The sequence below is a fragment of the Carcharodon carcharias genome, chromosome 12 (genome assembly GCF_017639515.1).
Source record: "Carcharodon carcharias isolate sCarCar2 chromosome 12, sCarCar2.pri, whole genome shotgun sequence".
NCBI classification, from domain to species: Eukaryota; Metazoa; Chordata; class Chondrichthyes; order Lamniformes; family Lamnidae; genus Carcharodon; species Carcharodon carcharias.
In genome coordinates, this window is record NC_054478.1 from 21,708,260 (window position 1) to 21,731,459 (window position 23,200).

The following is a 23,200-nucleotide window of genomic DNA, read 5'->3' on the forward strand; positions in this document are numbered from 1 at the left end:
CGAGTAACATCCCCAAAGTTCAAGAGAGTCAGGGGGCAGAGTTGAGTATGGTGGCCATTACCAAGGAGAAGGTGCTAGGAAAACTGTAAGGTCTGAAGGTGGATAAATCACCTGGACCAGATGGATTACACCCCAGGGTTCTGAAGGAGATAGCTGAAGAGATAGTGGAGGCGTTAGTGGTGATCTTTTAAGAATCACTCGAGTCAGGGAGGGTCCCAGAGGACTGGAAAATCGCTAATGTAACCCCCCCGTTTAAGAAGGGAGTGAGGCAAAAGATGGGACATTACAGGCCAATTAGCCTGACCTCGGTCGTTGGTAAGATTTTAGAGTCCATTATTAAGGATGACATTTCAGAATACTTGCAATCACATCCTTCCTATAATGCGGATTCCAGAACTGCACACAATACTCTAGCTGTGGCCTAACCAGCATTTTATTCAGTTCCAGCATAACCTCCCTGCTCTTATATAATTGGCTTGTAAAGCTCTTTGGGACATCCCGTAGTCATATTAATGCAAGTCTTCCTTTCCAGATTCCGCACTGAGATCCCGGATGGAAGTTGGCTGGATGTTTTGGGGCATCCTGAGGATGTGCTTTTTATACAATAAGTGAGAGGTCCTGCAGGCCATTTGGCCCATCGAGCACATGGCAGCTGGACGCCAAGACCAAATTAGCAGGTCGCACTCTCTCTTCCTTTGGAGCCCTGCCAAATTCTTTTCTGTTCAGGGAGGAGCTGATCCAATTTTTGAAAGCCCAGATCCAACCTGCATCCACCTTCAACGTAAGTGCAAAGTACTTAATATCCTGGGGCGTGGATTTGCAAAGGAAAAAGATGGATTTGTTTCTGTCCATGGAGGAGGAGGAGGTCCCAGCTGACACAGGCGCCCGAAATTCGCTGCGAAAACTTGGCCAGGAGGTTCAGAGGCGGGGGATAAAAATCATCCCACGGCGAAAAGCGAGCCTGGAAGACCCTCTCCTTAGCCTTACCCGGGGGTGGGGTGGGGGGGGGGGGGGGGGGGGTCCAAGCCGGGGACAGAGCCAACGACCCCGCTGCAGCCCTAAGGTTCCTCGGGCCGCATCCGGTTTCCCAGGGCAACGCCAAACCATCGGCTTCACATCAGCACATTCGACACATCCTCCTCCACACCTCCCCCCTCCCCTCCCCTCCCGTCACCCCTCACCCGCCGACAGTCAAAACATAGACACACCCTCCTCGGTGACACTTTATTTTTAAACTAGGCTAATGGATTATTCATCATCAAAAAAGGGAAGCTGAGCATTTGACGAATCAGTGGAGCGAATTTAGAAAGCCCCGTTGTGCAAGTCAATTTGCTCTCCCAAGAGTTGGCAATACGTAGGCTGGCTATGTGGTCCCATATTGTAAAGAGCAGATTTAAAGATATTGACTGAGTTATAGCACTGGAATTAAATTTCATAGAATCTTAGAATGATACTGCACAGAAGGAAGCCATTCAGCCTATCTTGTCTTTGAAAAGACTGTCCCATTGGTTCCCCTTTGCTCCTTCCCCGGGCCTCTTCAAGTATTCATACAATTCCCAATTTTCCATTTGTAATTAAAATTAACTGCATATACAAAATTAGCCCCAATACTTTTATTTATTATTTTATGCAACTTTTTAAAATGTGAAATTTAAGTGTTGGGAGGATTGACGATGAAAGGATGGGCAATTAGTGTCAGCTGTGACACAGTGTACTCGATGCCCCATTCAGCAGACTTGAAAATATTGCCCAGGCTGATACTCCTAATGCAGTACTGAGGGAATGCTGAATTGTAAGAGGTCACTTTAGGAAGGCTGTGAGCTGGCTTCAGCAGAAAATATTAATGAGAAATGTAGCTTTCAAAAGGGAACTCTATATGCATCATAAGAGATTTTTAAAAATTACAGCAAGGTGGTTTCAGGGGAGTGGGACTAGCTAAGTAACTAGTGCAGATAACCAGCAGGGACACAACGGGCTGAATGGCCTCCTGTGATCCTATAGGTGCCATCTTTTGGTGGAGACACAGGGCCCTTGCTTGCCCCCTCAGGTGGACATAAAATAAAACCCCACAGCACAGTTTCAAAAAAGTCAGCGAAGTTATCTTGGGCGTTCTGGCCAATACTTATCCCTCAATCAGCATCGCAAAAAGAGACTATCTGGCCATTAATACCTTGGGGATCAACTCTCAGGGAAACATTTTGTGGGACACTTCCATGTGAGGGATTGTACAACCGGGGTGGGGTTCGACTGTGCTGGTGAGCCTTTGAGAGTAGTGGAGGGAGTTGGTTGTTGACGAGACTGTGAGGATGGTTCACTGGGACGAGACGCGGTGGGTATCACACTTGTACAAAAACTAAATATGAAAAGTATGAGACCAAAAAGCATTCCAGCAGCAAATAACCTAGGACACGGGACAACTGTCTCAAATACGGGATGGTCCCATAAAACCTGGGACAGTTGGTATTATATATTGTTGTATTATCTATAAATATCTGAAAACAGCTAGGAACAAACTAGCTAGGAACTAATTGTTATGTGTAAGTGCTACGGGGGCCACATTTCACAGCTGAATTGGAGACTCATCTTTGTGACAAAAACAGTTCAAACAGGCCCGTCATTTGTGGAAGGCAGCGTGTCAAATATTAAACATTAAGTGCTCTCATCTTTCCAATTTTACCAACATCAGGAATCCAAAAGCCAACAAGAGCATATACAAACAAAAAATGCTGGAAAAATTCAGCAGGTCTGGTAGCATCTGTGGACTGAGAAACAGAATTAATGTTTTGAGTCTGTATAACTCTTCTTTAGAGCAGTTGATCACCCTGATTATCACATTGTTGTTTGTTGGACCCTGTTGTGTGCAAGTTGGCTGCCGTGTTTCCTACATCACAACAGTGACCACACTTCAAAAAGGACCGAGAACGAGAGGGTGCAGATTTAAAGTAATTGGCGAAAGGAGCAAAAGCAATATGAGAAAGAACTTTTTCACACAAGGGGTTTGGATCTGGAATGCTCTGTCAGAGAGTATGGTGGAGGCAGGTTCAATGGAGGCATTCAAGAGGGAGTTGGATTATTATCTTGAAAGGGAGAATGTGCAGGATTAAGGGGAGAAGGCGGGGGAATGGCACTGTGGGAATTGCTCATTCAGGGGGCTACGATGGGCCAAATGGCCTTCTGCTGTTCTGTAAAGATTTTGTGTAAAACGCTTTGGCAGGCTGAGTTTTTCCAGGTAATTCTGTTTTTGTTTTGGCAGGTCCTGTGCTTGTGAAGAGTGCTATGTCCATGCAAGTCTTTAACGTCAAACATTGTCATTGAGGCCATTTATCATCAGGGGGAATGGTCCCTACCGCTGGTCACTTGAGGGTGGCTCCGCCCACACCAGCCTGGCATGACCTCAACGCGCACGTGCTACGTCAGAGAGGCGTGCCCAAATATGGAGCGAGGGGTTGACAATCGTGACCTGATGGACAGCAGATCGGACCAATCCGAAATGGAAACGGCCCCAGCGTCCCGTGTCAATCAGAGGCTCCAACCAATCAAGGGCAGGCTGAGGGGCAGGGCTTGTGCCTTTGTCCCGCCCCCCCGAGCCGTAAAGTTTGGTGGAGCGGCGCCCGCGGCCAGTGAGGCAGCAACCGAGGTGAAGCGGGGTTTGAGGATGAATGGGGGAGCCCTCTCTCACTTTGACAATAAGGAGCACGTCTTAAAGCTGGGGGCCAGTTTTGACAGGCAACCCAAATGCGGCTTTCACACCATCAGATGTAAGTGGGGGTCGTTTGCCACCGGGCGGTGTGAGGAGAGCGATGGGAATGTGCCCCCGGGTGTGGGAGGAGGGAGAGATTCTGGAGACAGAGGAGGGGGATTGAGGGAGGTTCTAGAGGCAGAGGAGGGGGATCGAAGGAGACTCTAGAGACAGGAGGGGGATTGAGGGAGATTCTCTAGAGACACAGGAGGGGGATTGAGGGAGGTTCTAGAGGCAGATGAGGAGATTGAGGGAGACTCTAGAGACAGGAGAGGGATTGAGGGAGGTCCTGGAGGCAGAGGAGGGGGATTAAGGGAGGTTCTAGAGGCAGAGAAGGGGGATTGAGGGAGGTTCTACAGACAGGAGGGGGATTGAGGGAGACTCTAGAGACAGGAGGGGGATTGAGGGAGATTCTAGAGACACAGGAGGGGGATTGAGGGAGGTTCTAGAGGCAGATGAGGGAGACTAGAGACAGGAGAGGGATTGAGGGACGTTCTAGAGGCAGAGGAGGGGGATTGAGGGACGTTCTAGAGGCAGAGGAGGGGGATTGAGGGACGTTCTAGAGGCAGAGGAGGGGGATTGAGGGACGTTCTAGAGGCAGAAGAGGGGGATTGAGGGAGGTTCTAGAGGCAGATGAGGGGGATTGAGGGAGACTCGAGAAAGGAGGGCGTTGAGGGAGATTCTAGAGTCGGGGATTGAGGGAGATTCTAGAGACAGGAGGGGGATTGAGGGAGATTCTAGAGACAGGAGGTGGATTGAGGGAGATTCTAGAGACAGGAGGGGGATTGAGGAAGATTCTAGAGACAGGAGGGGATTGAGGAAGATTCTGGAGACGGGGAGGGGATTGAGGGAGATTCTAGAGACAGAGGAGAGTGATTGAAGGGCATTCTGGAGACAGAGGAGGGGGATTAAGGGAGATTCTAGATTTCTAGAGGCAGTGGAGGGGGGTTGAGGGAGGTTCTGGAGGCAGAGGAGGGGGGATTGAGGGAGGTTCTAGAGGCATATGAGGGGGGATTGAGGGAGGTTCTAGAGACAGGAGGGGGATTGAGGGAGATTCTAGAGTCTGGGGGATTGAGGGAGATTCTAGAGACAGGAGGGGGGATTGAGGTAGATTCTAGAGACAGGAGGGGGATTGAGGTAGATTCTAGAGACAGGAGGGGGATTGAGGGAGATTCTAGAGACAGGGGGATTGAGGGAGATTCTAGAGACAGAGGAGGGGGATTGAGGGAGATTCTAGAGACAGAGGAGGGGGATTGAGGGAGATTCTAGAGACAGAGGCGGGGATTGAGGGAGATTCTAGAGACAGAGGAGGGGGATTGAGGGAGATTCTAGAGACAGAGGAGGGGGATTGATGGAGATTCTAGAGGCAGAGGAGGGGGGTTGAGGGAGATTCTAGAGACAGAGGAGAGGGATTGAAGGGCATTCTAGAGACAGGAGGGGGATTAAGGGAGATTCTAGAGACAGAGGAGGGGGATTGAAGGGCATTCTAGAGACAGAGGAGGGGGATTGAGGGAGATTCTAGAGACAGAGGAGGGGGATTGAAGGAGACTCTCGAGACAGGAGGGGGATTGAGGGAGATTCTAGAGACAGAGGAGGGGGATTGAGGGAGATTCTAGAGACAGAGGAGGGGGATTGAGGGAGATTCTAGAGACAGGAGGGGGATTGAGGGAGATTCTAGAGACAAGAGGGGGATTGAGGGAGATTCTAGAGACAGAGGAGGGGCATTGAGGGAGATTCTAGAGACAGAGGAGGGGGATTGAGGAAGATTCTAGAGACAGGAGGGGGATTGAGGGAGATTCTAGAGACAGAGGAGGGGGATTGAGGGAGATTCTAGAGACAGAGGTGGGGGATTGAGGGAGATTCTAGAGACAGAGGAGGGGGATTGAGGGAGATTCTAGAGACAGAGGAGGGGGATTGAGGGAGATTCTAGAGACAGAGGAGGGGGATTGAGGGAGATTCTAGAGACAGGAGTGGCATTGAGGGATATTCTAGAGAGGAGGGGGATTGAGGGAGGTTCTAGAGGCAGAGGAGGGGGATTGAGGGAGACTCTAGAGACAGGAGGGGGATTGAGGGAGACTCTAGAGACAGGAGGGGGATTGAGGGAGATTCTAGAGACACAGGAGGGGGATTGAGGGAGTTTCTAGAGGCAGATGAGGGAGACTAGAGACAGGAGAGGGATTGAGGGAGGTTCTAGAGGCAGAGGAGGGGGATTGAGGGAGGTTCTAGAAGCAGAGGAGGGGGATTGAGGGAGGTTCTAGAGGCAGAAGAGGGGGATTGAGGGAGGTTCTGGAGGCAGATGAGGGGGATTGAGGGAGACTCGAGAAAGGAGGGGATTGAGGGAGATTCTAGAGACAGGAGGGGGATTGAGGTAGATTCTAGAGACAGGAGGGGGATTGAGGTAGATTCTAGAGACAGGAGGTGGATTGAGGGAGATTCTAGAGACAGAGGAGGGGGATTGAGGGAGATTCTAGAGACAGGAGGGGATTGAGGGAGATTCTAGAGACAGCGGAGGGGGATTGAGGGAGATTCTAGAGACAGAGGAGGGGGATTGAGGAAGATTCTAGAGACAGGAGGGGGATTGAGGAAGATTCTAGAGACAGGAGGGGGATTGAGGAAGATTCTAGAGACAGGAGGGGATTGAGGAAGATTCCGGAGACGGGGAGGGGATTGAGGGAGATTCTAGAGACAGAGGAGAGGGATTGAAGGGCATTCTGGAGACAGAGGAGGAGGATTAAGGGAGATTCTAGATTTCTAGAGGCAGTGGAGGGGGGTTGAGGGAGGTTCTGGAGGCAGAGGAGGGGGGATTGAGGGAGGTTCTAGAGGCATATGAGGGGGGATTGAGGGAGGTTCTAGAGACAGGAGGGGGATTGAGGGAGATTCTAGAGACAGGATGGGGATTGAAGGGCATTCTAGAGACAGAGGAGGGGGATTGAGGGAGATTCTAGAGACAGTAGGGGGATTGAGGGAGATTCTAGAGACAGGAGGGGGATTGAGGGAGATTCTAGAGACAGGGGGATAGAGGGAGATTCTAGAGACGGGGATAGAGGGAGATTCTAGAGACAGAGGAGGGGGATTGAGGGAGATTCTAGAGACAGGAGGGGGATTGAGGGAGATTCTAGAGACAGAGGAGGGGGATTGAGGGAGATTCTAGAGACAGAGGCGGGGGATTGAGGGAGATTCTAGAGACAGAGGCGGGGGATTGAGGGAGATTCTAGAGACAGAGGAGGGGCATTGAGGGAGATTCTAGAGACAGAGGAGGGGGATTGATGGAGATTCTAGAGTCAGGGCAATTGAGGGAGATTCTAGAGACTGGAGGGGGATTGAGGGAGATTCTAGAGACAGGAGGGGGATTGAGGGAGATTCTAGAGACAGGAGGGGGATTGAGGGAGATTCTAGAGACAAGAGGGGGATTGAGGGAGATTCTAGAGACAGAGGAGGGGGATTGAGGGAGATTCTAGAGACAGAGGAGGGGGATTGAGGGAGATTCTAGAGACAGAGGAGGGGCATTGAGGGAGATTCTAGAGACAGGAGGGGGATTGAGGGAGATGCTAGAGACAGGAGGGGGATTGAGGGAGATGCTAGAGACAGAGGAGGGGGATTGAAGGGCATTCTAGAGACAGAGGAGGGGGATTGAGGGAGATTCTAGAGACAGTAGGGGGATTGAGGGAGATTCTAGAGACAGGAGGGGGATTGAGGGAGATTCTAGAGACAGGGGGATAGAGGGAGATTCTAGAGACGGGGATAGAGGGAGATTCTAGAGACAGAGGAGGGGGATTGAGTGAGATTCTAGAGACAGGAGGGGGATTGAGGGAGATTCTAGAGACAGAGGAGGGGGATTGAGGGAGATTCTAGAGACAGAGGCGGGGGATTGAGGGAGATTCTAGAGGCGGGGGATTGAGGGAGATTCTAAAGACAGAGGCGGGGGATTGAGGGAGATTCTAAAGACAGAGGCGGGGGATTGAGGGAGATTCTAGAGACAGAGGAGGGGCATTGAGGGAGATTCTAGAGACAGAGGAGGGGGATTGATGGAGATTCTAGAGTCAGGGCAATTGAGGGAGATTCTAGAGACAGGAGGGGGATTGAGGGAGATTCTAGAGACAGGAGGGGGATTGAGGGAGATTCTAGAGACAGGAGGGGGATTGAGGGAGATTCTAGAGACAAGAGGGGGATTGAGGGAGATTCTAGAGACAGAGGAGGGGGATTGAGGGAGATTCTAGAGACAGAGGAGGGGGATTGAGGGAGATTCTAGAGACAGAGGAGGGGCATTGAGGGAGATTCTAGAGACAGGAGGGGGATTGAGGGAGATGCTAGAGACAGGAGGGGGATTGAGGGAGATGCTAGAGACAGAGGAGGGGGATTGAGGGAGATGCTAGAGACAGAGGAGGGGGATTGAGGGAGATGCTAGAGACAGAGGATGGGGATTGAGGGAGATGCTAGAGGCAGAGGATGGGGATTGAGGGAGATGCTAGAGACAGAGGAGGGGGATTGAGGGAGATGCTAGAAACAGAGGAGGGGGATTGAGGGAGATGCTAGAGACAGAGGAGGGGGATTGAGGGAGATGGTAGAGACAGAGGAGGGGGATTGAGGGAGATGCTAGAGACAGGAGGGGGATTGAGGGAGATTCTAGAGACAGAGGAGGGGGTTTGAGGGAGATTCTAGAGACAGGGGGTTTGAGGTAGATTCTAGAGACAGAGGAGGGGGATTGAGGGAGATGCTAGAGACAGAGGAAGGGGATTGAGGGAGAATCTAGAGACAGAGGAGGGGGATTGAGGGAGAATCTAGAGACAGACGAGGGGGATTGAGGGAGATGCTAGAGACAGGAGGGGGATTGAGGGAGATGCTAGAGACAGAGGAGGGGGATTGAGGGAGATGCTAGAGACAGAGGAGGGGGATTGAGGGAGATGCTAGAGACAGAGGAGGGGGATTGAGGGAGATGCTAGAGACAGGAGGGGGATTGTGGGAGATGCTAGAGACAGAGGAGGGGGATTGAGGGAATGCTAGAGACAGAGGAGGGGGATTGAGGGAGAGGCAGAGTGGGGGGGATTGAGGGAGATGCTAGAGACAGAGGGGGGATTGAGGGAGATGCTAGAGACAGAGGAGGGGGATTGAGGGAGATGCTAGAGACAAAGGCGGGAGATTGAGGAAGATTCTAGAGGGAGAGGAGGGGGATTGAGGGAAATTCTGGAGCATGCGGATGGGGTTTGAGGGAGATTATAGAGAGAGAGGAGGGGGATTGAGGGAGATTCTGGAGCATGCGGAGGGGGATTGAGGGAGATTCTGGAGCATGCGGAGGAGAATTGAGGGAGATTCTAGAGACAGGAGGGGGATTGAGGGAGATTCTGGGAACAGGAGGGGAATTGAGAGAGATTCTGGGGACAGGAGGGGGATTGAGAGAGATTCTGGAGACAGGAGGGGGATTGAGGGCGATTCTGGAGACAGGAGGGGGATTGAGGGCGATTCTGGAGACAGGAGGGGGATTGAGGGCGATTCTGGAGACAGGAGGGGGATTGAGGGCGATTCTGGAGACAGGAGGGAGATTGAGGGCGATTCTGGAAATAGGAGGGGGATTGAGGGTGATTCTGGAGACAGGAGGGGGATTGAGGGAGATTCTGGCGACAGGAGGGAGATTGAGGGAGATTCTGGCGACAGGAGGGAGATTGAGGGAGATTCTGGCGACAGGAGGGAGATTGAGGGAGATTCTGGCGACAGGAGGGAGATTGAGCGAGATTGTAGAGAGATGGGGAGCTGAGAAAGACAGCGATAGAGGAGGGGGGCTGGGGGCGACTGCAGGGATAGAGGAGGGGGGCTGAGGGAGACTGCATGGATAGAGGAGGGGAGCTGAGGGAGTGGGACATTTACAGAGTTGGAGGAGGGAGTGGGTTGTGGAAATGGATTTTAGCAGGGATGGAGGGGCTGGGCAGATGGACTTCATAAGGCATGTAGAGTTTGGTGAAGAGTAACTTGGCTGGTGGGGCGGTCGGGAGCAGGAACTAACCTCCACGAGAAGTACTAGGATAAAGAATGATAAAGGAAGAATAGGAAAAGGCATTTAGGAGCGGAATATGGAAAGAGTTTGGAAAAATTTAGAGTGTGCAGAAAATATTTATGGGAATGGTTCCAAGGATGGGGAATTTCAGTTACATGGATAGATTGGAGAAGCTGGGACCGTTCTCCTTAGTCTGGAGAAGATTAAAGAGGTGATGGAGGTGTTCAAAATGATGAAGGGTCCAGACAGCATAGACAGAGAGAAACTCTTCGTATTGGCAGAAGAGCCGTGAATCAGAGTACACCGATTTAAGATAAATTGCAGAAGAACTAAAGGCGATAAGACGAAATCTCTCCTGTGCAGCAAGTAGTTCGGATTTGCCTGAGAGTGTGGTGGTGGCAGATTCTATCGGCGTTTTTTACAAGGAAATTGGATAAGCATCTGAAGAGAAATTTGCAGAGCTACGGGGAAAGGACAAGGGAGTCGGGTTAGCTGAGTTGTTCTTGCAGAGCCGGCATGGAGACAATGAACCAAATGGCGACCTCCTGTGCTGTAACCATTCTATGATTCTACAATTGTGGATTAATGAAGGAGAAATGGCGAAGGAAGCATTGAAAAAACTTTGGGACGAGGAGGAGGAATGGAGAAGGTGAAGAGAAATGGTGTTTAGGGGAAGCACTTGGAGGAGGAATAGAGGAGCAAAGGAATAAAAAGGAACAAATTGGATGATGAGAAAGTAGGAAAAAGCAAGGGGGAAAGACTGGGAAATAAGGAAAATAGGAGGGGGGCTTTGAAGGGAGGGGGAATGGAGAACAGAGAAAATCAAGAGGATGAATGAAGACTGAAAAGGACTTGGAAGGAGCAAAACAGGAGGAGGACTGGAGAAAGGAAGGAGGAAGAGTTGGCAAAAATGGGGGATAATGAAGGAAAGAGAGATAGAAGGTAGGGAAAAGGGGAGGCACAGTGATTTCTGAGGAAATCCTAGTTTCAACTCTCTATCTTAGGAAATGATTCATACACCCATGGCAATTTGTTAAACTTGCATTGCATATTAGTTGCGTAATTAAAGTGTACATGTGCTACATGATTGTTCAGTAGATAAATATAATGGGACTGACATATATACAGGCCAGCACATTTCCAAGAGTTATCTTGATCTCAGCTGGAGCAGCCGTGAGGATATTGTAGTTGTGCTTAGTGCCCAGGGTTAGGGAGAGGAAAAAGCAGCCGGTGGTCCAGCTCCTGATGGTTCGCTATTCAATGCAGACTTTCAGAAAATGCTTGTGGCTGGGCGTTCGGCAATTACAGGATTGACCCTAATGTCAACTTGTTGCCTCGGGTAGTTGCTGCCAATAAGATGTATCCCTTGCGATTGAAACGATGCACAAAATTAATCCTGCTACCACCCTGGCATCTCCTCCACACCACCCCCGCATATCTGCCTGAAGAGTGTGCTGAAGGTCAGTGTCAAGGCTGACAGCAGATAATGGTCATTTGAATATGGAACCATATAGCACAGAAAGAGGTCATTTGTCTCTTTGTCAGGAAAATCCAAAACTAATGCCACAGCCCGGCTCTCTCCATATAGTCCTGCATCTTTCCTTGCTGAAATATAGATTTCTGTTAAAAGATGTAGTTGTCATAATTGCTCCTCAATCGCTTACTAACCTTTTCTTAAATTCATACATGGGATTGCCAATCGCTTACTGCCTTTGAGAAATGGTGATGAGCCAACTTCTTGAATTCCTTATGTGTAGGTACACCCACTGTGCTATTATTGTGGGAGTACTAGGATTTTGACCAGGCAACAGTAAAAAGACTGCAATATATTTCCAAGTCAGGCTGGTGTGTGATTTGATGAGGAACTTGCAGGTGGTGGTGTTTCCATGTGTCCTTGATCTTCTCGGTGGTAGAGGTCACAGGTTTGGAAGTTGCTGTCGAAGGAACCTTGCCAAGTTGCTGAAGTGCATCTTGTAGATTTTTTTTTTGGTGCACACTGTAACCACGGCTGATATTAAATTAATGACACCCAGTCTCTTGTCACTGACTCCTCAACCAGAGGAAACAGGCAGCCCCTGCACTTCCCCCAGTCACTCTATCAAAATTCTGAACAACATTAAAAACGCTTATTAAATCTTCTCTTGTTCAGAAAGAAACTGGAGTAGACCATTCGTCCTCGGGTACATTACAACATTCAGTTAGATCGTGGCTGTTCTGTATCTTAACTCCATCTCCCTGCATTGGATCTGTAACCCTCAATCCTCTTTCCCAACAGAAATCAATCTATCTCCATTTTCACTAGACTCCCCCACCCTCCCACAAGTGCTGCCCCTTCAATGGCCTCTAATTTTCTAATTCTATGCTCTTTTTCTGGAGCACCCCCCCCCCCCCCCAAACAGAGGAAATAAATTCTGTCAAATTCTTCTAATCATCTTTAAAGACCTCAATTGGATCATCTTCAATGCTGCAGTGGAAACAGCCTCTATATTTGGGGTTTCCACTCGCCTGGTGATAGCGGATTGAGAGTGGTGCCTGTGGAATCGTATTCCGGCAAGGATATGGTACCTTCTGGAAGAAAATAAAATTAGCAAAGGGAGTGCTCGATTTCTTCCTTTTTTTGCTTGTTGGAAAATAGTTGTTTTGATGATGGGAATTTGCCAGGTCAGTAAAATCCAGCCTAATCCTCTGGAATGTGAAGCCGGCAGGTGCAGTGGGTGCTGACTCTCTCTATCCCTTCAAGAGGAAGTTCCAGGCAGAGATCACATCATGTAGAAGACAAACATTTTATAGGCCCCTGTGATCTCCTAGACTGGGTTTGATCGCATGAGAGGAGAGGAATTTCCCAGAGTATTATTTTCCTTTATTGGACCTGGTTTTTTTTCTTTCTGTGTTTTGCCTCTCCCCATAGATCACATGGTTGTGTGCGCGAGTTGGGGAGGAGGAAGTGTTTAATCACAATATTCCAGCCTCATGGCGTCAGGTGAGCTCGATGGACCAGCAGGTCCTTTCCTTGCCTGTCAATTTGGTATGCAATTTATCTGAAACAAAAAAAAATGTATATCGGTTCAGGCTTCCTCCCCCAACGTGGATTCTCCACTTCCACCTCCCCGTTCTGTTTTTTTTTTCTAAATATCCCTTCCCAAAGCACCTCTTGACCCAGTTGACCATCCTTCACGTGAGCCCAGTCAGCAAAGTGTCAGCAGCTTCTCGACTTGGGAAGATGGGATGTAACAGATTCTGATCCTATCCTTGCCTGACTCCCACAAGTGCGTGGGGGGGTCTTGGGTTCCCTGGCCATTCTTACACCCTCTGTCAAACCCTCAGAGGCTAAAAAAAAAAATGTTATATCAGCCTGTGATATCAGCTAAATTTTTTAATGCATGTACCTCTTGATCTGCGTAGCTTCATTTTATGCCAGGCAGTCAGTGCCTCATTTGTTGGACAAAGGGGTTTGCAGTCTGCCAGGATCCTTCATCATTGTGAAATTATGCCTCCTTATTCATTCCAGATGATTTCAAACCAGCATCCATCGACACAGCATGTGAAGGAGATCTCGAAGTTGGGAAAGGGGAACAAATCACAATCACTTTTCCAAACATAGAGGTATGCATGTAAACTAATCCTGATGTTGACATCTTGTGTGTTCACATGCCAGCAAGGTGTATTAAATGTGATAAAAACAAAAAACTGCAGATGCTGGAATCCAAAACAAAAACAAAAACAGAATTACCTGGAAAAACTCAGCAGGTCTGGCAGCATCGGCGGAGAAGAAAAGAGTTGACGTTTCGAGTCCTCATGACCTGTGGAAGGGTCATGAGGACTCGAAACGTCAACTCTTTTCTTCTCAGCTGATGCTGCCTGACCTGTATTAAATGTGAATTGTTAGGGGAATGAGTAGGGACAGGAGATATCACTTTTTTCACTGCTGGAGCCCAGGTTCAAATCCATTCCAGATTAATGATAAGTCCAAGTTAGACCACACCTGGAGAACTGGTGTCACACTTTAGGAATGATATCATTGTTTTAAAAGTAGTGCTGAGCAGGTTCACTTGACTCTTTCCTGGGATGAAGGGCTTATCTTATGAAGAAAGATTGAACAGGTTGGGCCTATACTCATTGGTGTTTAGAAGAATGAGAGGTGATCTTATTGAAACATACAAGATCCTGAGGGGACTTGATAGGGTGGATACCCAGAGGATGTTTCCTCTTGTGGGGGAGACTAAAACTAGGGGACATAGTTTAAAAATAAGAGTTCTACTGTTTAAGACAGAGGTGAGGAGAAACTTTTTCTCCCAAAAGGTTGTTGGTGTCTGGTATTCTCTTCCCCAGAAGGCAGTGGAGGCTTGGTCTTTAAATTTATTCAAGGCAGAGTTAGACAGATTTTTATTAGGCAAGGGAGTCAAGGGTTATGGCGGGCAGACAAGAAAGTGGCGCTGAGGCCACGACCAGATTAGCCATGGTCTTATTGAATGGTGGAGCAGGATTGAAGGGCCAAATAGCCTACACCTGCTCCTATATCCTTCATAGGAACATATTTGCCTTAGAGAGAGTGCAGTGTGGATTTACTCAAATGGTACTAGGGCTTTAAGGGTTAACTTTAGAGGAGGGATTGCACAAACTACGGTTGTATTCCCTAGAATTTAGATCAAGGATTAAAGATATTAAGGGAAATTATGGGGTAGGTAGAAAGGTAAAGGAGTATAGGATTAGGGGACATAATCTAAAAATTAGAATCAGACATTTTGGGTGTAAAGTTAGAAAATATTTTGACGCACAAAGTGGGATAGAAGTTTGTAAATCTTCCACAAATGACAATTGATGATATATCAATTGTTAATTTTAAATTTGAGGTTGATAGACTTCTGATAAACAGGTATTAATGGATGTGGGGCAAAGGCGAGTATACAGAGTTAAGTCACAGATTAGCCACGATCTCACTGAAAAACGGAACAGTGTCGGGGTGAAATGAACTACTCATCTTCCTGTAAAAGTTTCCTCTTTCTCATGACTCTAGTTCCATATGGTGTTGTCTCTCGAGTGACACATTTTAGACAGTTTTCTGTGTCTTGAGATGGGACTGTAAAACTGAGCCTCACGTGGAACTGAATTAACGTGGGACTCGGAGACCGGAGCAGCAGCTTGTGTGGAGAATAGAAATGTGCCCTGTTGTGCCAAAGTGGGTAGATTTCCTTCAGTCCCTTTAAGCTCGCAGCCTTGTTATAAATTTAAACTTTAAAAGTTCTTATTCGTGTGTCCAAATCCTTTCATGGTCTCACACCTTCCTATCTTTATAACTTCCTCAAGCCCTACAATCCTCCGAAACCTCTGCGCTCCTCCAATGATGGCCTCTTGTGCATCCCCAATTTTAATCATCCCTCCATTGGAGTCGCTTCTGCAGTTGCCTGGACCCTAAGTTTGGGAATTCAATTCCTAAGATGGCCACTGACATACCTCAAGAATACTGGACACCACTCCAATCCCAAAGTGTCCAAGCATATACACTCTTTTTTAAATTAATAATCATAGATATTAATTTAAACCTTTTGCTTAAATAGGTGTGAATACCTTATATAATGAACCAAGTGACTTAGAGCAAGCTAAATGTGGGGAATTGTACATTTCCAGCTCATAGTGAACCTTGGAGGAGCTAGAGCAGGTTTAAAATAAGATTCTAAATATAATTTTAATCAGGAATCGTGCGTACAATTGTTGTTGATGCCTAATAACCTGATGCATTTTATGGTTAGCAATATCCCGGTTGAGAGGACACAGACTGACATGGAGATTTTTTACCAGGCTGCTGTTGTGCCTCTCCCCATGGAGACTACACAAGAGCAGTGCGCATCAGTGTGGCTTTACACCTACTTATATCGTGGTGCAAGTGATATAGCGTGAGGATGGCATGAGGCCCAATAAGATCAATGCGGGGCTGCCAGGGTGGACCTGGGTCAAACTTTCACAGGCACAGACAAGACCAATAATTTCGACTTTAAACACTCCCTTGTGGCTGGCAACCTCAAAATAAAAATATCGGACAATATGGCACCCATTTCAAATTGGGTACTGGGCGGGGGCAGAAAAGCATCTACCTCTCCTCCTCTACCTCTTCTCCTTTAAGATACTTTTTAAAACCTACTTGTTTGACTCAGCTTTTGATCATCCATCCTAATTGCACCTTCTGTGGTTTTGTGTCACATGCTGTTTGATGCTACTGTGAAGCAGCCTGGGACATTTTACTAAATATAAATATTTACGTATAAATATTCAATTATATCTTGATGCACAGGATGTTGATATTGTATGTTGTGAACTGGTCTAATTGAGAATATAACAGTAACTGCACTTCATTCATTAATTCATTCATGGGATGTGGGTGTCGCTGGTAAAGCCACATATCTTGTCCATCCCTGGGTGGCTTGCTAAGCCATTTCAGAGGGTTGTTATTGCTGTGGATCTGGAGTCATATGTAAGCTAGACCATAAAGGATGGCAGATTTCCTTCCCTAAAGGCCATTAGTGAACCAAATGGGTTTTTATGACAATTGGGTGATAATAGTTTCACAGTGACCAGACTAGATTTCAATTCCCCATTTACTAATTGAATTTAAGTTCTACCACTGCCGTTGTGGGATTTGAAACCATGTCCCCAGAGCACGAACCTGGACTTCTGGATTACAAGTCCATTGATGTGACCACTACACCACCGTCTCGCCAGAAGTAGCTCTCTTCAGAAGCAACTAGCTGCGCTCCACTCAAGCCTCATCCCATCTTTCTTCATCTAATTCTATCAGCATATGCTTCTATTCCTTTCCCACATGTAATTATCTAGTTTCTATATATCCCAGCTGTTCACCACCACCACTTTGTAGCAGTCTGCTCAACATTCTCGTCACTCGCTCTTTAGAAAAGGCTTCTCTTGTTGTCCAATTATGTCTGATAACACTCCTGTGTGAAGCGCCTTAGGGCTTGGCACCAAATATAATTGCAAATTGTTGTTAATTGAAACATCAACCTATTTTCACCATTTACAGGGCCCCTTGTGCCATTTAGACCTCATTAGAAGCTGCCACCCTTTGTTTTGTTACAGAATCACAGAATTGTTATGGCGCAGGAGGCCATTTGGCCCATCGTGTCTGCACTGGCTATATCTTTTTAAGATTAGATCTCCACTATGATCATTGTTGCTCTGAACTGCCCTCCCCTGAGTTGCAGGGATGACGTTCCACAGAAATCAACATTCATTGCATTGTCTGTTACTCTAACACCTTCTTTCCCTGAACAGAAAATCTATAGAAATGTTTTCCACGCTCGCTGTCCCCTTACTCTGACACCCTACAGGCTTTTCAAACCCAAACTGAGATTGCCCAGCTTCATGCTAACTTTCTCTTCTCTCTTTTTTTTTTCAGTTTTGGCACTCAGCTCCACCAGTCTTGACCCTTTGCCTGGGTTTTTCGGTTGGGATGAGAATAGGGGGAATTCCTTTAGCGAAGAAGCCACAACGCCTATCTAAGATGGGAGATTGAACCCTGGTCTTTTGCCTCGATCTTCATATTCTAACTCGGTGTGTCAACCAGTCACCAAGTTTTTCAATTCACTTCGCAAATCATTAAGCAGTGAAAAATGCTGTCCGGTCAGTAATGCCTGTGCCGGCTCTTTGGTAATTCTATCAAATCAATCCCACTCCCCTGCTTTTTCCCTGCAGACTTGTAATATTTTCCCTCTTCAAGAATTTATTCAATTCTCATTTGAAAGTTATTTTTTGAAATTTTTCCCTTTCAGGCAGCACATTCCAGAACATCATAACTCACAGTGCAATATTTTATCCCAGATGTTGTCTCTGGTCCTTTTGCCATTTACCTTTAAATCTATGTCCTCTTACCAACCATTCTGGCAGTAGAAACAGTTTCTCCACACTTACTCCTGTCTCTCCTTGCAACTCATAGAATTATAGAGCGATGGTACAAAAGGAAGCCATTTGGCCCATCCTGCCTGTGCTGGCTCTTTGACATTAGCCTCACTGTCCTGCTCTTTCCACAAATCCCTGCAAAGTTTTCCTATTCAATCATTGGTCCAATTCCTGTTTGAAAGTTACTATTGAATCCGCTTTCACCGCACTTTTAGGTCTTGCACCCCAAATCACAACATCATTTACTTAATGCTGGTCCCAGTGTGACTGATTTGCTTTCCCTTCCGAACTGAAACAATTAATTTTGCTTAAACAGGGTTCAACGCCACCTGTGTCGGTGTTTAAAGGCTCAAAGAGACCTTACCTGAAGGAGTGCATTCTCATTGTAAATCACGACACCGGGGAATATCGACTGGAGAAACTTAGCAGCAACATCACGGTGAAGAAAACCAGGTGAGTGATACATGTCGTATGTGTTAATACAACACCTGGAGTCCAGTGTGTTCTCGCACTCTGTGGCATGGTACTTCTGTATATCAATGACTAAGCACTACCTTTAAAAGAAATGCATTGCAATAACCATTGAGAGGAATTGACTGTAAAATGAGTATGGGCATTCTTAATCCAGTTCATTGAGGGTAGAGGGTGCAGAGATTTATTCAAATATTAGGGATGAGGGATTTCAGTTATGTGGAGAGACCAGAGAAGGTGGGATGGTTCTTCTGGGAGGTGAAGGAGGGGTTTAATACCAATGTTCAAAATTATGAAACATTTTGACAGAGCAAGTAAAGATAAACTGTTTGCTCTGGCCAGTGTATCAGCCAGCAAGTTAAGCAAAATGCTGGAAATCTGAAATAAAAGCAGAAGTGCTAAAAAGCCTACGCAGGTCCGGCAGCATCTGTGGGGAGAGAAATAGAGCTAATATTTTGTGTCGAATTTGACTCTTACTTCCGAACTGAAAAAGAGTCCTATCCAATTCAAAATATTAACTTTATTTCTCTATCCACAGGTGCTGTCAGACCAGATTTAAGATAATTGGCAAAAGAACCAGAGGGGGTTGGGAAGAAATTTTTACATAGTGAGTTTTTATGACCTGGAATTCATTACCTGAAGAGATGGTGGAACAGATTTAATAATAACTTTCAAAAGGAAATCGGATATTAGCTTAAAGGAAAAGAATTACATGGCCATGGGGAAAAATCGAACAATTGGGACTAATTGCATAGCCCTTTCAAAAAGCCAGCAGATACACGATGGGCTTAATGGCCACCTTCTATGCTGTATCGCTCTAATGGGGGTTTGGACCTATACTGTAGATCTGTCCCTAATTCATCATTATTTGACAATCTCACTCAGAGGACACAGGTGGATTGTGAATAGGTGTGTTAAGTGTTTATGATTAGTAAGTTGGATTAAACTGCGTGGCTGATGTGGGGTGGAAACACAGGACAAGGTGTATACTGAACGAAGCCAATCAGCTTTTTCTATGTTGTAAAAATTCTATGATTCTATTCAGGGCGGAAGGAAGTAGCAAAATCCAATCTCGCCTTGATCAGCAGACCAATCGCCTGGGGCAACAAATGCGCCTCAACGCCAGAGCCTCCTTTCAGCCAAAGAGTTCTCCTCCAAAGGAAAAATTGTCACCAGCTTCTCAAATGGATGACATTGAGCGAGGTGTGTGGTGGTAATTCTTTGTCTCTCTTCTCTTCTTTCTAATGTGCTTATGTCATTTGACCTATCTTTGAAAGAGTTATTCAAATAGTCCCGCAGCTGCGATACCCGCCCCACCACCACTCCTTCGTTGTAATCTAGCAAATGTTTCCTTTTCAAGTATTTACCTAAACCCTTACTGAGAGTAAAGATTGAATCTGTTTACACCATTGTGTTCCAGATCACAAAAAAAAATTCTCATCATGCCTCTGGTTCTTTTATCAATCACCTTGAATCTATGTTCTTTGGTTACCAATCCAGAAAAACAGTTTCTCCCTTTTTACTCTAATAAATCTCCCTTTAATTTCCTCTTGTGGTCTGCCCCATTTTTTTGGGGTCAAATGCTGGTTGATAACCCTTCTCTGTCACCTCTTGCCAGTCACAAATTCCTCTTCCACCCTGCTGCATTTAAACCTCTCACCATCGCACCTTTCCATCTGGTCCTGGGCCTTCTTCCTCTCTTTCTTCCTGGCAGTCCCATCTCCATCACTTGCCTCACCATACTTCCTCCCCCTCACCGCAACAGCTGACCATACCATTTTGATCTCTTCTCGGCTACTTCCTTCGACGCTCCCACAATCTTCACTGACCCCTTGGTGTGCTGGTTCCTGATTTTGTCCTTTTTCTTCATTCATACATCCATCTCATCATCCACATCTCATTAGTATCCAGTCGTTGTTGATGTTGCCCAAGTTTCTGCACTGTATAACAAGGCCGGTCTCGCAACTGTCCTTTCAGTTTCAATGATATTTTTCTAACACACAACTCTCCACTTCTTCGAACTATTCCAGAGCTGAGCTAACCTGTTGCTAATCCATGACATCCCTCTTTAACCTTCTCAATTTCCCGTCCCTCAATGATCAAGTGGAGACTCGAGTTTGAAGAATTTTTTCTTTTAAATGAATTACGTTGTTTCTGTGCACATCAATGGGGTTTTGCTACATTGTCAGAAATTATTAGCCCGCTTCTCCTTTTATATTTGCAACCTAGACTTGTGCTCCAGAACTTGCCGCATGCCTTGCCTGTACAGCTGTTCCATTACAGGTACAACGCTGGCATCTATGCAGCTATGTGAAAATTGCCCAGGTATGTCCTGTACACAAGAAGCAGGACAAGTCCAACCCGGCCAATTACCACCCCATCAATCTACTCTCGATCATCAATAAAGTAATGGAAGGGGTCATCAACAATACTATCAAGCGGCACTTGCTTAGCAATAACCTGCTCACTGACACCCAGTTTGGGTTCTGCCAGGGCCACTCAGCTGCTAACCTCACTACACCAGGTGCTGAAGGTAAGCATGCAGGTGCAATAGGCGGTAAAGAAGGCAAATGGTTTATTGGCCTTCATAGCGAGAGGATTCGAGTACAGGAGCAGGGATTTCTTCCTGCAATTATACAGGGCTTTGGTGAGACCACACCTGGAATATTTTGTACAGTTTTGGCCTCCTTATCTGAGAAAGAATATTCTTGGTATAGAGGGAGTGCAGCAAAGGTTTACCAGACTGATTCCTGGGATGGCAGGACCAACATATGAGGAGAGATTGGGTTAGTTAGGATTATATTCGCTAGAGTTCAGAAGAATGAGGGGGGAATCTCATAGAAACCTATAAAATTCTAACAGGACTAGACAGGAAGGATGTTCCCGATGTTGGGGGAGTCCAGAACCAGGGGTCACAGTCTGAGAATATGGGGTAGACCATTTAGGACTGAGATGAGTTGAAATTTCTTCACCCAGAGAGTGGTAAGCCTGTGGAATTTGCTACCACTGAGGCCAAAACTACTTTGAGGCCAAAACATTGTATGTTTTCAAGAAGGAGTTAGATATCGCTCTTGGGGCGAAAGGGATCAAATGATGTGGGGAGAAAGCAGGAGCAAGCTATTGAGTTGGATGTTCAGCCATGATCATAATGAATGGCGTAGCAGGCTTGAAGGGCCGAATGGCTTACTCCTCCTAGTTTCAATGTTTCTATTACAGCATTGGTTCAAACATGGATAAAAGAACTGAACTCCCGAGGTGAGGTGAGAGTGACTGCCCTTGCCTTTGAGGCCGCATTTGACCAAATGTGGCATCAAGGAGCCCTTGCAAAACTGGAGTCAATGAGAATCAGGGGGAAAACTCTCCGCTGGTTTGTCCTGGACAGTGTCAAGCTTCTTGAGTATTGGTTGGAGTCATACGTAGCGCAAAGGAAGATGGTTGTGGTTGTAATATTTACATCGGTCGGGTGGGCATTTGCCTGACCTGATCGGGCGTAAAATCTCACACAATGACATCGGGTGAACGTCCTGACGTCATCACGTACTCTCGCGATCTTTCGGTCGGTGCAAGTAATATTTGTGCCATTTGTTCGCACTCCTTATCCAACGTGGCTGCAACCTCCTGACACGGAAAGAATGAGGAAGGGGCAGGGAAATGAGATTGGAAATAAGCAGCCGAATAACCTTCCTGCTGCGCTGCAAGTTCTGTAAATGGCCAGTAAGGTGAGCTAAAAGTGAGGACAGCTCACGCTAGAAGTGTAGAGATTTTCAGGACAGGACATATTCAACACATCATGTATAATATGTGCCAGCTTTTTGATGTTTTTTAATCCATTCGCAGAATGTGGACATCACTAAGTTCAGCATTTATTGCCCATCTCTAATTTCCCTTGAAGAGGTGCATATAAGTGGTGAGCTGCCTTCTTGAATCAAATGGAGTGGTTTGCTTGGCCATTTCGGATGGTAGTTAAGATTCGCTGTGGGCCTGGAGTCACATATAGTCTGAACTGGGTAAGGACAGCAGACTAGTTTAACAGCTTGTCCAGAAGATGGCACCCCCAACATTCCAGCACTGCCCAAGTCCTCCCCTGAAACAACAGATTCCCTTCCCTAAAGGACATTACTGAGCCAGATGGGTTTTTACAACAAACCAGTAGTTTCATGGTCACCGTTACTGATATTAGCTTTTTATTCCAGATTTTCCTTCATTAATTGAGTTTAAATTCCCCAGCTGCTACGGGGTGAGATTTGGATTTGTGTGGCCGGAGCATTAGCCTATGGATTACTAGTCCAGTAACACATCTCAGGCCGTATAAAAGCAAAATACTACAGATGCTGGAAATCTGAAATAAAAACGTAAGATGCTGGAAATATGCAGCAGGTGAGGGAGGGAAACAGAGTTAACGTTTCAGTTTGAACTTTCATCAGAATTGGTGAAATCAAAATTGACTCTACTCAATGGTATTGCTGGAGTACCCAAGGTGCTGTTGACTGGTTGTTGGTAATTGGGCTGTTTAAACTGATCTAGCATTGCCTCGGCCATTCTACACTCTGTAGGATGTCACAATATTCCTATCTAATTGGCAAACCATTGCCGATTATTGTAAAAACCCATTTGGTTCACTAATGCGCTTAGGGAAGGAAATTGCCATCCTTCCCTGGTCTGGCCTATATGTGACTCCAGACCTACAACAACGTGGTCGACCCTTAAATGGTCCCTGAACAAAGGCAATTGAGGATGGGCAATAAATGATGGCCTAGCCAGCAACGCCCACATCCCATGAATGGATGAATTTTTAAAAATTTGTTGTCATTGATGAGAAATCTATTTCGCAAGCAAGTTTTTTTTCTTCTGGGCTAACCTAAGTAAATAGCTGTGCTTTATTATTGGTGACTGAGGCACATGGGTTCAATGTGGTATTAGCCTTGGCTCAGTGATAGCTGTCTCTGAATCAAAATTGTGCGTTCAAGCCGTGTTCCAAGCAGATAATCTAGCTTGGATTATCAGACGGACTTGGGGAGTGCTGAAGTGTTGGAGATGCTATCTTTTGAACAAGCTGTTGCAGACATTTAAAGGAACATTTCGGCATACCCAGAATAGAT

General features: G+C 46.6%; 1 protein-coding gene across 2 annotated transcripts in view; it reads left to right on the top strand.

Annotated features, from left to right (window-relative positions):
• The first annotated feature begins 571 nt into the window (after positions 1 to 571).
• The window catches only part of eaf2 (ELL associated factor 2), a 33,289-nt gene continuing 10,660 nt past the window's right edge, over positions 572 to 23,200 (top strand). Inside the window, exons 1-4 of one of the 2 annotated variants that reach the window (XM_041201505.1) lie at positions 572 to 781; positions 13,234 to 13,328; positions 17,947 to 18,083; positions 19,147 to 19,304. In XM_041201505.1, the coding sequence (XP_041057439.1) occupies positions 646 to 781; positions 13,234 to 13,328; positions 17,947 to 18,083; positions 19,147 to 19,304 (526 nt within the window). In that variant the 5' untranslated portion in view covers positions 572 to 645. Of the gene's footprint in view, positions 782 to 3,594; positions 3,759 to 13,233; positions 13,329 to 17,946; positions 18,084 to 19,146; positions 19,305 to 23,200 lie in introns of those variants that run through there. The other variant, XM_041201506.1, reaches the window with a different exon arrangement.